Source organism: Andrographis paniculata, unplaced genomic scaffold, assembly GCF_009805555.1.
Source record: "Andrographis paniculata isolate CXL003 unplaced genomic scaffold, ASM980555v1 Contig9END, whole genome shotgun sequence".
In the NCBI taxonomy this organism is placed as follows: domain Eukaryota; kingdom Viridiplantae; phylum Streptophyta; class Magnoliopsida; order Lamiales; family Acanthaceae; genus Andrographis; species Andrographis paniculata.
The window spans coordinates 1,270,869-1,286,301 of record NW_026137639.1 but is presented as its reverse complement, the minus strand read 5'-3'; the positions used below and the strand labels follow the sequence as shown (position 1 = coordinate 1,286,301).

At 28.6% G+C, this 15,433-nt stretch overlaps 2 protein-coding genes across 2 annotated transcripts; one reads left to right on the top strand and one right to left on the bottom strand.

Moving 5' to 3' along the window:
* Positions 1-4,745: 4,745 nt before the first annotated feature.
* On the bottom strand, positions 4,746-5,030 carry LOC127244408 (auxin-responsive protein SAUR78-like). Its single transcript, XM_051264938.1, has one exon. It carries the CDS (start codon positions 5,028-5,030, stop codon positions 4,746-4,748), a length of 285 nt encoding a protein of 94 aa, XP_051120895.1.
* A 6,437-nt stretch (positions 5,031-11,467) lies between these two features.
* On the top strand, positions 11,468-15,064 carry LOC127244028 (uncharacterized protein At5g41620-like). Its single transcript, XM_051264310.1, has 5 exons — positions 11,468-11,726; positions 11,808-12,549; positions 12,685-12,801; positions 13,231-14,525; positions 14,833-15,064. Exons 2-4 carry the CDS (start codon positions 12,127-12,129, stop codon positions 14,494-14,496), a joined length of 1,806 nt encoding a protein of 601 aa, XP_051120267.1. The 5' UTR covers positions 11,468-11,726; positions 11,808-12,126; the 3' UTR covers positions 14,497-14,525; positions 14,833-15,064.
* Positions 15,065-15,433: the final 369 nt, after the last annotated feature.

Below are 15,433 nucleotides of genomic sequence, written 5' to 3'. Positions count from 1 at the left end.
GGTATATTTAACATGATTTTTATTTATTTATTTTTTTGCAATTTTTCTTATAAATTATAATTATTATTTTTCTGCTTTCACAAAATTATATTCAATATTTATTATTATTATTATTATTATTATTATTATTTTGTCAATTTAAAAATGTATTCACTTTTTTTCTGTACATTTTTTGGCTCGAAAAAAGTAACAAAATATTTTGTCCAAGAATATTAGCAAATAAGGTCCAACAGTCATTTAGCCGAACTTTATTTGGGCCTTCACCCTAAGAGGTGTACAATAGTATTGAACCAATTTCTTAAAACAAAAATTATATAGTCAATCAACAAAATAAAAATCAACTATACTTATGGATAATCAATTGATTAATCATACTTCCTCCATCCGACATAATTATATAGTTTTTTTTTTTTTTTTATCAGCTAATCATTAAACAACTTTATCTATCCACAGTTTTATTATCATATTTTAACAAATAATAATTAATTTGTCACTGTATTTTCTATTTACTTCACTACTTTTCAATAATTTTTTCATAAATTTCTTATGCTACCTCATTTTACTTTTTATTTATTTCAATTTTACATTAGAATATTATTATATTTTAATCTTTGTGTTCGGACAATATAGCATAAAAAGTTTGAAATACAATTTTATTTAAATATACCATGATTAATAAATAGAACACAACACATGAATTTTTGCTCTACAAACGTTTCACTAGTTCAAATCAATAATTCGTATCTTTCGACGAATACACTGAAATAGCTATACAAAGGCGCACAATTGGGCTACACCGTAAAACCAAATGCAACCATATAAGTGAGAAGCATAAATCCGGATTGAATAGTCTTAACAAAGCTCAAGTTTAACAAAAGGCCGGTTGAAGGCAACGATTGGTTGCAAGTTGAAAGTGGTGTAAGAACGAAAATTTTGTAATTGGAGATCACTGTAGTAACAGTTGCATTAGGACCTCGGAGCAACACCACCAAATACGCTCTATTTGAGTTGGTAGTTACATTTGTCGGTGCATTATATATCGCGTTAGCACTGCATGCAACTTGAACGATGGCATCTACGTAGAAATTTATTAAACTTTTAGTTTTATCACGTTGAAAAAAAATAAAATATTAAGAATTTATTTATTTATTTATTTTTAATCTACTATATGATTTGCAGTATTTTTTCTCTTAAAAAATATTACATTTAATAAATATATTTTCTTTATAATACTATTTTAGAAACATATTTTTTAGAAACATATTTCTTATTTAAAATATTTAAAATTCATACATAATACTTATTTTTTTGTAAGGATGACATTGGATATATATGAATATATCTAAACTCGACCCATATTCGATTTATTAAAAAAAATATATAATTTAATTAATTATATATCATATAGGATCCAAATCAAGGTTTATTGTTTATTCAACCTGAAAATAAATTATATATATTTCATATATATATGTTCGAAATATTTTAAATATAGTTTGGATTATTTTTGTTACTTGTTTAACTTTATTTTTTTTAAAAAAAAAATCAATATTTTTGTTTAGTTTTCTTCTTCTTTCACTTATTATTATTATTTGCAAAATTAAATTATTGGTTATTCGTGTTTAGGTTCAGTAGAAATATAAATTTCTTTTTTTATTTTTTATGATGTATATTCGAAATTTACGGGTTGATTGAATCTTGTTGAGCCTATATATGTTGTATAATCAAATGTATGTATGATTGAGTTCAATTCAAGATCAAATTAAATATAAATAATTGTATTCAATTCAGATTTTGAATCTATTCATACCTTATCTATTATCATACATTATTAATTTTAATATAAATTATTATTATTATTATTATTTTTTTATCAAAATAACTTAATCAATATATATAAGAAAAACAAAAATCAAAATATGAAGTAATGTATATTGCATGAGTAAATAGAGCGAAACTTACTAGGAAAATTAGGAGTTGAAGGCCCGTCCGAACTTCCCTTTGAAGTACAATATAAAGTCCCATTTACATGTATTACTACTCCGAGGATCTGATCCCTTGCAATAGATGCATCCGTCACCATTACTGCAATAAAGAGACAACCTAATATCTGTACGTTGCTTTTTGGATTTTCATCATTGAATTATATATATATATTCGATGATATATAAGTATGATTATTATTTTTTATATAATTATATTTATTATTACAAAATTATTAAGGAGTGTTTAAATTTGAATGAATTGAGTATTAAGCTGTACATATACATTTATAAAGATAAATAATTATTGCAATTTTGTATAATTGATAAGTGTACAATATTGACCTATATGTATAATGCTACTAGCTATAATATATATTTATGTAAGCTGACGAACATAGATAATTCAATTAATTGTTCAAAAGTTGAATTTGGACTCACAAATAATACAAGTTGTATATATATATAAATCTTATATCGAGATATTTTAATGTTACTGTGTACGTTTGTTGACGAATGAATATTACAATATATGTTGATTTTGTTATGTGTAAATTATTCATTCTTTTGTTATTTAGGAGTTTTTAGCATTTTTGTTCAATTAATTTTTCATGTTGTTGTTTACTCCATTTTTAATCAAAAATTGCTCAATATATGTATAATTCAATTTATTTGTTATTGAATATGTTAGATCATTAGTACACTTGGAATCAAGAATGTTATGCTTGTCTCGTTTAATAGTCTTGTATAATTAAAATTATAATAATATCATTATAGAATTATTCAAAATTTTAGATATTTTTTAAAAATATATATTTAAGTGAAATAATAATCAAATATAAATTCTTTTGGTTAAGTTATTATTCTTTTTTTCTTTTTTTCTTTTTTTCTTTTTTTTTTTTGCCTTTTTCAAAAAATTGAAGTTCACGTACTAATTTCATCATATATTTTTAGATAAAATTGTTTAATGTAGCTTAGAAATATTCAACCGTTTATGCATCACATATCTTTAATATAAGAAAAAATATTAGATTGACTAAGATCCATTATTATCTTTCTTAATTAGTGCTAAGTAAAATGCTTGAATAATGAACACAAACATGGAAAAACATTAGGGGCTATTTATTTGGATAAGGTTAACTCCAATGGAATTCAAAACATTGGTCTAAATCAATCGTTTTTGTATATATATATATATATATATTTTTAAGGATTTGCAAATTATTTTTTTAGAGATAGATTTAAAGTTAAATATTTGAAATTCATTAGTTAATTATAGTTATTTTTTAATATATTAATTATTTCGGTAGTAATATGATATTTTTCTTGACTTTAACAAAGTTGATTTTAGTTCTATTAAGAATGAGTTTCATTTACAACTTTTTATCAAAATACTTTTAATTTTTTTGGTATGTGTGATATGATTAGATATTTTAACTATAACGTAATGGGTTTGTTTCTTTAATCTCAAACCCAAATTTTTACTATTTGGACTCCGCGTTATTAAAAAAAAAATTCTCTTACAAAATATTTTATTATACATTATTTTAACACCAAACTCTAAGCAAAATTTTTCAAACTCCATCAAAAGAAACATACCCGATATTATGTGTATTTATTCAATTTTAATAATACAATATTTGATTTTATTGTTAACTAGATATTATCATAGTTATTGTATTAGTCACATTAATGTATGTGTATATTTATCAAGCAAATATATGGTAACACTTAAGTGCTATGTATCCTACCATTTCTATCACCCTTGAAGTTGTAACAAGCATGTTTGCATCAAGTATCGTTGTAACTATCGCAAAATATGTAATACTCCTTCCGTCCCATTGGAAGGGTGACGTTTGTTTTTTGCACGTAGATTTTTTAATATTAGTATTATATTGGATTATAGTGAAAATGACAAAAATACCCCTATTAGTATAGTGTAATATAAAAGTAATGGCATTTGTGTAACATGTTGTAAGTTGAAAGGGTATTTATTATGTTAGGTAGGTAGTACAGTTACTAAATTAGTAAATGGTAACCATGTTTTGAGACGGACGAAAATAAAAAATGGTAACCTTTCAATGGGACGGAGGGAGTATGAGTTTTCGTGTTATTATTCACGAGATTATTTCAAAATTTCAGAGTCATGGACAAGATTTATGAATTATGTGGATATACTTAACCCCGATCACAAATTCCACTGCAATATTGTATCTTTCCAACCAATTCAACTATCTTTTACCATATGATACAAATTTGAGATAATATTGCATATTGTCATTCTTCATATACCCTATAAACACCTACATTATACTATTTATATTTACATATTATTGTTATTATTATTCCATTTATAAGTGTGTAAAGACATTTTTTATCTTCATTAAAAGAACACTATTGTTGTTGTATGATATATTTTATGTACTTCTGATGTATAAGATATTTAATATAATTTATTGTCTTTCACATCAATTAGTTGTATTCTTGTTGAAAATGGTTTTGAATGTACATAAATTTCTTGTGTTGATTATCTAATTTTATTTTTTTATACCGTCAATCAATTGGAGTATTGACAATGGGAAAAACAAAACAAAGCATCCAACTGATACATACATACATTAATACAGTATAACTTTCATCTATACACCGTACAATATGGACGTCCGCATGCAATCACTCCCGATGCTAACGCAGCGGCTAGCACGAGTAGAACATAACGAGCTCGTCTAGCGATTCCGGCTTCGGTTCGGCGTTCTCGAGCATTCACAGAAGGTGCTCGAATAGAACCACTTCACATCCGACGGTTATCGACAACTCATCTCCGCGACGCTCAGCGAGCTCGTGGAAGAGCATATTCTCCACCGCTTCGGAAGTCACGAAGTAGCGCCGCCACAATTTACCGATGTAGACAGCGTGGAGATCCTTGGATGAGCACTCGTCGGAGAAATTACCGACGGAAATTGAGTTGGAATGGGTGTGGCCGAGCTTGAAGGACTGTATCTTTTTCAACACCGACTTTATTATGGTGAGTTTTCCTCCCTTCGCCATTGACAGTTTTTGTTTTTTAAATTTAGTGTGGTTGTTGATTATCTAGTTTTGAATATGTAGATTCAAGACATTGATTTATTCATTCATATTTCATAATATCCTCAACCAATTCTTGGCATTTCCAATCTATATATGATGTGAGGAATGAATTATAGTGTGGCCAAGCTTGAAGAACTGCATCTTTTTCAGCACCGACTTGATTATGGGAGTTTTCCTCCCTTCGCCATTGACGGTTTTTGTTTTTTAAATTTAGTGTGGTTGTTGATTATCTAGATTTGAATACGTAGATTCGAGACATTGATTTATTCATTCATATTTCATAATACGCTCAACCAATTCTTGGCATTTCCAATCAATATATATATATTATAATGATGTGAGGAATGAATGATATTTTGTATGTGTGCGGTGTGTACTTAGAAGAAACCTGACTAGTATTTTATTTTCTTACAATGCAACAATAATCATTAAACTACTAAATTGATATTTAATAAAATTTGGCATATCGCAACGCATCATCATGACAGTATAACAAAAATCAACCAACATTCTTTTTATAAAATCCAAAGCAAAAGATACAAACTATATAAAGTGTCCAAGGTAAATTGGTTTTGCTTAAATTGTTCAAAGAAATCCATCTACTTATATCAACTCTAACCGTCTTCAATTATGGAGAAATTCTCTATAATTGGAGCAAAACTAATCCAACGGAAGCCATTCTTTTATCTATATTTGAAGGAACACTGTATATTATTCAAATTTGAAGTAAAAGTTTTTTTTTTTTTTTTATGTCATGTTGGTCCTTTAAATCTTTTGTTTTTTTTTTTTTATATATTTAGTATTTTTTAATTTTTTTTTATATTTTGTATTATTTTATAAATTATAAATTATATATAATTATTCATATTGCGTAAATATGTATATGGCATTATTAAAATATTACATAATATAAAATAAATTAACATTATATTACACCAAAATATTTTTGAGATTAATATGTAAATAAATAAAAGTTGAATAAATGTTATGTAATTGTTTAAGAATAAAAAATATAAGTGGAATATATTTTTTTTTAAAAAAATAGAGTTGACTGGAATGAAGTTAAAATTTAAAAGATATTTTGGCCAAAAAAATTGAAAATAGAGAATATGTTGGAGATGACCTCAAAAGCATCTCTAATAGCCCCAAAGTATATTTTCACTTCAAAATATTATTATATTGAAAAAAGTTGTGAAGTGAATATTATATATACATATTATATTTATATATATACGAAAAATACATATTAGATAATATAATAAACAACATTTCAACTAAGGTTGACATCATATTGCAGAAAAAGCAAATAAATGTTATCAATCGAATATTATAGCATGATTAACCTTTCAACTATACGAACAATGTGACATTTTGAGTCACGACTAAGAGGCATTGTTTTCAAAATTCTCAAGCAAGAATTTGGATATCGAGGTTCTTCAATGCATCAATTCGAAAATTGCTCTTACATTTCGTTGTCAAACAATTTTAAATTTTGACGTGTATACACCATAGCAACTTGTTTTGTCAATAAATTGTGTGAATTAAAAAGTAAGAACTTTTTACGAAGAGATTCAATATTATTTCTCTTTCTATTTTTTTTTTTTTTTATTTATTCATCAGCGCATCAAAAAAGTTTTGTAGCTATAAACACAATGTAATAGGGTGGATGTATTATTTTCAATTCCGTATTAGTGTCTTCACTTCGAGATGTTGTCACGAGTCTTGTCAAAATTATATCAAGACAAAAAAGTGTTGACATTTTTACCTTATTTTATACATGAAAATCATTGTTCTTTCCAGCATCATTCACAAGTATCTTCTATATTGCTTCAAACTCATCTTCATATTTATAAAAATTCATGTATTTTTTCCCAAAGATTTGAACTTCACGTCACTATTTAAATTTTCAAAGTTTAAAGAAACATTTTGTCCAATATGCTATTGATATAATTTATGACAAGTATTAGAATACTTACAATGTATTGCATTAATCATTGTTTGATTTTAATCTATGAAAATCACGTTAAGTTGTTGGTTACCCATCAACTCAAAAAATACATCAAATAGTCATTTAAATAATCTTTATATCTCATCTGTAAAATATAAAACTAAATATTATATTATCATCATGATAATTAATACCAACGAAAAGCGCACACACAAACTCATGTTTACTTTTATAATACATGGTGTTGAAAGTAATAATATTCCCAAAGCAAGTATAGTCAGCTAAACAGTAAAAATACTTTTAAAATATATGTATATATATACAAGTCCAACATAATACTATCATTATCATCTACTTTTATATTTCAATTATAATCTGATTCTTAAATTGATTCCTTTTTCTAGTATATTGAACAACTGAAATTGTATCTCCGTCATCAAAATTTTGTTTTTTCTCCTTTCCCAAGTAACTTCATCAATTACGTATCTTTTAGTAAACCCCGAATTGTTTGTAGATTGCATACTGACATTTAATAAAGTATTATACGCAGTTTTATAATCTTCTGTTAATTCACATTATGAATGCAACAAATGAACTCTAGCTGGATCATACAAAGTATCGTTATACTTCTTATTAAAAACTACAATTCTTACATATTTTCCTATGTTCCAGAAATCTTTAATTTTATATTACATCCACATCCAAAGCTTATTTTTGCTAGTTGTTTATTTTTTTGCAAAGAATTTATTGTCTTTTACATTAACAAGAACAATAGTATCATTTTTAAAATTTAAAAAAAAAAAATCTGGTTGCCTTCTATTATAATATTTTTTTCTCACATTAAATCTTGTTTATACAAAAATATTATGAATATAGAGCACATGTTGTAAAATTATCCTCTACAGTCTAACCATGAAAAAAATTATGCTCTAATTCTATAACTGACAAACAAAAAATTAAAGAAAAAATGTGAAGAAAAAAATAGAAGTGAGTGAAGATGAATAATGATGCAAAAGAATAGCAAGAGCAAGGATTCGGAAATTTTGATTTAACTATGTGCTAAAAATGTTGTAATTTGGGATGTTTTCTATTTTTTGTATAAAAATATTAAAAAAATAATAATAAAACAATTGATGGTCAAGATGAATGATATGCAACTCAACTATTATGGGTTTGTTTACCCACAATTTCTTTAGGATATGATTACTAATATATATATTATTCTTTCAAAAAGTCAACATTTAATATAAAATATTATTTTTTATATCTCACGTCAAAATAAATTCTCCAAATCAAAAGACTAAATAAGCCAAACCCATGATTATTAAAATAAAAAATAAAAAATCATGACTATCTTTTTACTAATAATCTTATAAATATAAAATTATTAAATATTAAATATACATATTTTATTTAGTTGTCAAATTTCATTTTTTTAATGTACAAGTCCAATTTAATCGGTTTCTAACACGCACCAAACCCTTGAATATTATAAAAAAAATATTTTCTACAATATTTATTTATATAATATCTAAAATATTTTCAAAATATATATTCTTTAAGAAAATAAAAAAACCTACAATTTGGACTCCAAATTATAAAAAAAAAAAAAAAAAAAAAAAAAAAAAAAAAACACACACATTATTTATAAATAGAATGTAAATATGTTTACAGTACAATAAAACAAAAGAAAAAAAGTATATTCATCCGAAAGTCTAATAAATGCTAGCAGTGTGTCCAGTGAACAAACATATAATCCCCTTAATAAAAAGGCAACATGAGTTTTGATTATTATTATTATTATTGTTGTTGTTGTTGTTGTGAAAATAATATTTATATATTTTGCAAATAGGTCATTCGCACTATATTTTATTGTTTTTTTCCTTTGATCCTACCAAAATACCGTTATTCTCTTTTCACCTTGACGTACATTCGTCGTCGCTTCTCCTACAAACCAAGCAAAATAGTCTTATGTCTCGTCGATTTGTCTTTCTTCTTGTCAATTTTTTCGTTGGTCGTTGTACTTGCAAACCATATACACTAATTTATTAAATAATTTTATTGGAACGTCTCATTGTCGATTTTTTGATTAAGTATTTCGAATTAGTGTTGTTTATTTTGAAGAATTTTCACTTTCAATAAGATTTTGTAGATCTAAATTTAAGTTTAATTGTTGTTTGTGCTAAATTTAATATTTGGTTAAGTGTTGTTCATGTTGGGTGGTTTTAATTTGATAGGATTTTGTTGATTTAGGTTTAAGTTTTGTTGATTTAGTGTTTGTAAGTTTTGTTGTTCTTGTGCTAAATTTGATGTTGTCGATTAGTTTTCTAATATGGAATTTTAGATTTTGCGGAATCAAATTAAGGTATAAGTTGGAGTGATGTTGTCAATTTTAATTTTCCTTTTAAGTTATTGCTTTGAAACCTACATTAATTTTAAATTTGAGTTCAAGTGATTCCTTACATTCAATTTTAATATATACTATATCATTGCTTTATTACATTTTTTTTTTTTTTTTTTTTACATTTGATTATTTGCTTGTGTATATATAGTGATGGTTGTACTTATATTATAAATATTCATGCTTCTCCATTTAAGTTCCTTTAGTTAGATAATTAACTACCGTGCTTTTTTTTTTTTTTTTTCAAAATTGAAGTTTATGCACTAGTTTTTATCATATAGTTTTAGATGAAATTGTTTAATATACTTTGGAAATGTTCAATTTATGCATTAAATATTCTAAATACGAGAAAATTATTATGTTGACAAAAATTCTTCACCATCTTCTTAATTAGTGCAAGCAAAATGGTCGAGGAACAAATCTTTAATGAACACAAACTTTGGAAACATTATGGACTATTTGTTTGGATGGATTTGGCTCAATAGAATTCAAACTCTTAGTCTAAATTAATTACTATATTTCCGAAAGATTTGAAATTTATTCTTTTCAAGATATATTTAAAGTTAAGTTCCCTAGTATTTGAAATTCATTGTTAATTCTAATCATTTGTTAATATATTAATTATCTTAGCATTAAAATGATCTTAATCTTGACTTTAGTAAAGTTTATTTTAGTGTTATTTTAAATGTGTTTCGTTTCCAATTTTTTAACAACATATTTTTAATTATTTGTATGTATGATACGATTGGATATCTTAATTTATGATATTATATGTATTTATTTGGTTTGATTAATGCAATTTTTGTGTTATTGTTAACTATAAATTTATTATAGTTATTGTATTACTGTCATTAATGTACGTGTACATTACAGAAAAATAATATATTTGTAACGGAATTTCGTCCCTAAAGTTCATGTAGCTAACGTAATTCTATTCCTAATTCCGTCTCTGATGTTATTAGTAACGGAAAAAGTAGATTTAGAGACAAAAAAGTTTTGTTACAAAAATAATTTTTTTTTGTAGTGGTATATTTATCAATAGAACTAAAGTTAATTGATTTTATCTCAGTATGATTTATTTTTATTTTTATTTTTTTTCTATATGTGTCATTTATTTATTTATTTATTTTTATTTTAGTAAAAAAATAATTGTATATGAATACAAGTAGTATTTTTTAACTTTTATTTAAATTACAAAAAATATTATTATACATACAATTATAATGGCAAAAATATTAAAATCTCTTATATATTTCTACTAACCAATAATATACTATTATTTTTTAGTTTATTATAAAATCTAAAAAATATATATTCGAGTGAGACAAAGAGAGTATCTTGGAATTTTTATTAATGAAAATATAATTCACCTCAGTTATATATATCCAGACTAGTACAATTTATTTTTCAATAAAAAATTATAAATTATAGGCATAAAACAAACCTGCGGGTACGGTTGGTCTAACTCTAGCCTAAACCGATGGTACCAGCCTAGCTCATAAACCAGCTAGTGTGCGTAGCTTCCTCGAGTCGGTTCAAACTGACCGGACCGCCTATTTCATTTTTAATTTTAGAATACAGGCTCGACAGTAGGTTCGACTCAGTTCGGCTCAATCCAAGACCGGTTTGGGATTATGTATACGAGACGACACGTCGACAAATATAATAGAGAGAGTTACGGTACTGATTTTAAAAATTGAAAAATATATTATTTGTTCATAATTACTATTTATACTGTAAGTATTTTATGTGTTATAAAATTGTTGTATGTATTATTAGTTCATGTCTTTTTAATTTATGAATTAGTAATTTATGTATTGTATTTATATTATATTAATATAAATAATATGCTGTTAAAAGTAATATAGTGTATTGTAATTGCACCATGCTTAATTTAAATTGTAGCTGTCCATATTCTTTGGAACTATTTTCCACCTATTCAATATTATTATTATTAATTTATTATTGGCCTTTGCATAGGCTCGTGCCACGTCATCTCGCGCTACATATATAATTGTATCAGTTACAGCAAATGGCGATGTCGCTGACTGTCAACACCTAAGCTTTTCCTGAAAATGGCTGCCAGATTCGCTCCTTAAAATGTCTGTCAGTTTCCTCTCTCAATCGCGCCTCAATTCCCGCTGCTTTGAGGAGAGGCGAGGCGAGACTGTCTCATTTCCATCTGTTTGTGAGTTTTTTTATACCCTTTTTACCGCTCTTCGACTTTGAATCAAAGCGCGGCACAAATTTGCATGACAGTTAAAGGTACTGTTACTTAATCGGCAACGGTGCTACGTTTTGAAGCCAGGTAGTGCTTGTTTTTTTTATGCTTTATGCGCTCTCTCTTTATTGACTCACTGAATGCATTTTGGAATAAAATCTGTGGCAGATTGATTGCTCCATCACGTAGTTCGAAAAAGGAGGGGAAACAGTCGGAAAAGAGATGCCGAAGAAAAAAGAGGTGCTCAATCAAATTGGCAGCGATGTGCGTCGACTGTTTTAACTGTTGGTTGGTTTGAACTCTGGTCGGATTAATTTTTGGTATTTGTTGGAATTAGCTTTGCCTCTTTATCTACCTATGAATCTATCTTTATAAATGTTTGTATGTATGGAGATTTCCGCAATTGTCGAAACATAGAAATTTAGCGCTACGAAATTGAGTAATGTGCATATATTAAGTTTGTTGTTGTGCATCTCAATTGTGGAAAATGGCAAGGAGAAGCTTGGATGTAGATGGGGGAATTGGATATGGAGGTAGGGTAAGTAAAGTAAGAAAGAGAGGATGCTTATCGTCAACATCTTCATCTACATTAGGGCAGAATTACAGGTTAAAGAGGGCATTGCTGGTTGGGAAAAGAGGGGGATCTACAACTCCAGTTCCTCAGTGGAAAATGATGAATTCAGAATCTTCATCACCAGAAAATGACAAAGCATTCAAGTATCTGGCAGGGAGGAAAGTTGAGAAGGTGAAGGAGCTGCCGGTGTCGGCCCGAAAACTGGCTGCCATTCTGTGGGAGATTAATAGGGTACCCTCACCCAGATCGAAAAGGAGCATTTTGGAGGACAAGGCAAGTGAAGTTGGAAGTGTTGGAAAAAATACTGTTGCAGAGACATCCAAATTGAGTTCTGAGGTGTGGTTGAATTTCATTTTGGGCAGAGATGAATGTTTTCAAGTCACTCAAATGGAAAGTTTCGATACAATAATGAATAATCTTATCTACAAGTTTCACTAATATCCTGTTTGCTACTGTTTATGAGCTTTGCAGGGAACAAAACAACACAAACCTGCCAAACGGACAAACAGAATCCCGGCGAGTTGTCAAGAATTGAAATCTGGTTGTAACTTGGCAGGTGCTGCTTCTCTTCAAAATGATATTATGCAGGTAAATTCTTTATCTGTTAAGTAAAATGGCTTATGCTTATTTACCTTCGGAATGCTGTTCAATCACTCTACTGACCATATCGGTTCGCCTATCAATTCATGACCCTACAAAACCATGCTTTGCAGTCTGGATTTTGGTAGTTATATAGACTCGAAAAGCCTTATCCTGAATTATATGTTTGGTGGTGCTTTTGGTGCATTAATGTTTCTGGATAAACTATTGATGGGAATTTCACGAAAGGCCGTCTGTGGCTTCAATATAAAACAGCTAACATGGCTTGTCTTCCTTATGGGCACACAACAGCCCACACTGTCTTGTAGCTATATCTCTTAAAATCCTGTGTAGTATAAACAATTTAGATAAATGGATTTATAGTTGTGAATGAGACAGGTGTAGATGATGCTCTTAATCACCATATTACTAGTGCAGGTTTGTGAGACGAAAAACAATGTCTGGAAACACTGTACACACGTACTTGGACTAAAGAATCCTCTCAAGGATGTATATGATGGTCTTGTAACCTCTAAAGAACTGCTTAAAGTAATCTTTAATCGCATCAGGCGAATTGACCGAGCAAAATCTACAAGCTTATCCCTTGTTTCGATCGTGGAGTTTGAGCTTGACAGGGCATGTACTCGTATCTATAAACTAATCCAAGGTCATATGGCAAACAAGAACAGGGCAGAGCTTTTGTTGAAGCATTTTAGGGATGAGAAATTGGTTTTGGGAGGTAAAGAACAAGAGAGGATAATACACTGTGTCATTAACTCCTTAGTTGGAGATCTCGAGATGCAAAAGAAGCTGAGGCGAAAAACAGATAAACTGAGTGAGAAACTCAGGAAAGAGTTATTGCAGACGAAAGCATCGTTGGTAACAGCAAACAAGGCCCTCAAAAGTGAGAAAAAAGCCCGAGAAATGGTGGAGCTTGTATGCGAAGAGTTGGCCCGAGGCGTAGGGGAAGACAGGGCCAAAGTGGAGGAGCTAAAGAATCAATCAGCTAAACTTCGGGAAGAGGTGGAGAAAGAGAGCGAGATGCTTCAGTTAGCAGACATGCTACGCGAGGAAAGAGTTCAGATGAAGCTTTTGGAGGCTAAATACATGTTCGAGGAGAAAAATGCGCTCGTAGATGAATTAAGGAACAAACTTGAGGCCTATTTGAAATCAAGAACCGATGAAAAACAAGGAAATGGCTCGCCGAGGTACCAGAAAATTAAGGTGCTCGAAAAGTATTTGAAGGAAACATTTCCAGGATCAGACTGTCAACAAGATGAAGAAAAAGACCATATCGAAACCATGAAAAACAAGGAAGAAGAAGATTCAGGCGACAGCGATCTCTGCTCCATTGAACTAAACATGGACGATCACAGCAAGAGCTTTGTATGGGGTGAGGCAGTGAAGAATGAATCGAAGAGGAAAATGGTCGACAAAAGTAACGGAAGGAATCCCATTCCGGAGAAGAACCAAACAAACTACGGCGACACCATTTCCTGGGAATTCAAGACAACCTCCGAAAACAATGGATTGCATGGATTCACATCACATGGTTGTGTGAAGGATGTTGAGGATGAAATGAAGAGGTACAGAATGATCAAAGATCTTAGAGACAACATCGTCTCTGGCTCCCGGACTGCATCCTCTCAAGATATGTCGAGTCCCGGCCAGAACCTTGGCCAGCCAGCCTCCCAAGGATCGTGATGCCCGTCCCCCCAACGACATCGTATAGGGTAAAGTTTCTAGTTTTCTCATCATAGTTGCAGAATATTTATGTATCTATCTATGGAGATGGTTACCAGATTTTTCACCTCAGGACACGGCATTTATACAAACAGCACACATTAGTATTACATACAGTACATGCTATATATAATAAACGTAGTGTTATTTTTTGTATTATATTAACGCATACAATATATAATACGCATACAATGTGGTGTTTGTAGTAATATTATGTGCATGTATAATAGCACGTACTGTTCACTCTATCTATCAAGTGTGTGATTTAATTTATGTTTACGCCATTTCTTTCTGCAGGACATATATGGTAGTGTGAAGTGTAGAAGAATGCTGTGTGTTTTATGGCAAATTCAGAGATGCACAAAACAGTGCATATATATATATATATATATTGATTCATTCAGGTATGTTTGTTTCTATAAGTGTGTGTGTTTTATTTAAAAAGTTTGGTGCTTAGTTATTTATATTTGTGTTTTGAATTTAAAAAGTTGTTGATTAATAACCAGTAGTATTGATCTATAATAAATAAACGGTGTAATTTAATTATTGTAAATTGAATTTAAAATTTTTCAAAATCGATTTGTATCGAGCTGAATTAATTAATTAAACTCGAAATATTGATTATGGGCTAAATGTATGTTGGGCTAATAACTTAATGAATGTTGAAGCCCACGTCGCGGCCACTTTTTATGGTACGGCCCAAATCAGGTTATTCTACGAAATTCAAATACAGTTATAACAATGTGAAATTAATCTATAAAAATCCACAATGTGCACAATTCTAGGTATGTTAAATCCACAATATAGAATTTTTTTTTTAGGAAATTATTTGAAGATCTTCCCGTTACATTTATTTTCTTTCTATTTACACTAATAACTTAGAAAATTTTCAATTCTT

Excerpts from the sequence above, each read along its gene's own strand:
- LOC127244028 (XM_051264310.1), top strand. The coding sequence starts at position 12,127 with ATGGCAAGGAGAAGCTTGGATGTAGATGGGGGAATTGGATATGGAGGT. Across the intron at positions 12,550-12,684 it reads CATCCAAATTGAGTTCTGAG|GGAACAAAACAACACAAACC; the intron begins GTGTGGTTGAAT and ends TGAGCTTTGCAG. Across the intron at positions 12,802-13,230 it reads TTCAAAATGATATTATGCAG|GTTTGTGAGACGAAAAACAA; the intron begins GTAAATTCTTTA and ends TTACTAGTGCAG.
- LOC127244408 (XM_051264938.1), bottom strand. The coding sequence starts at position 5,030 with ATGGCGAAGGGAGGAAAACTCACCATAATAAAGTCGGTGTTGAAAAAG.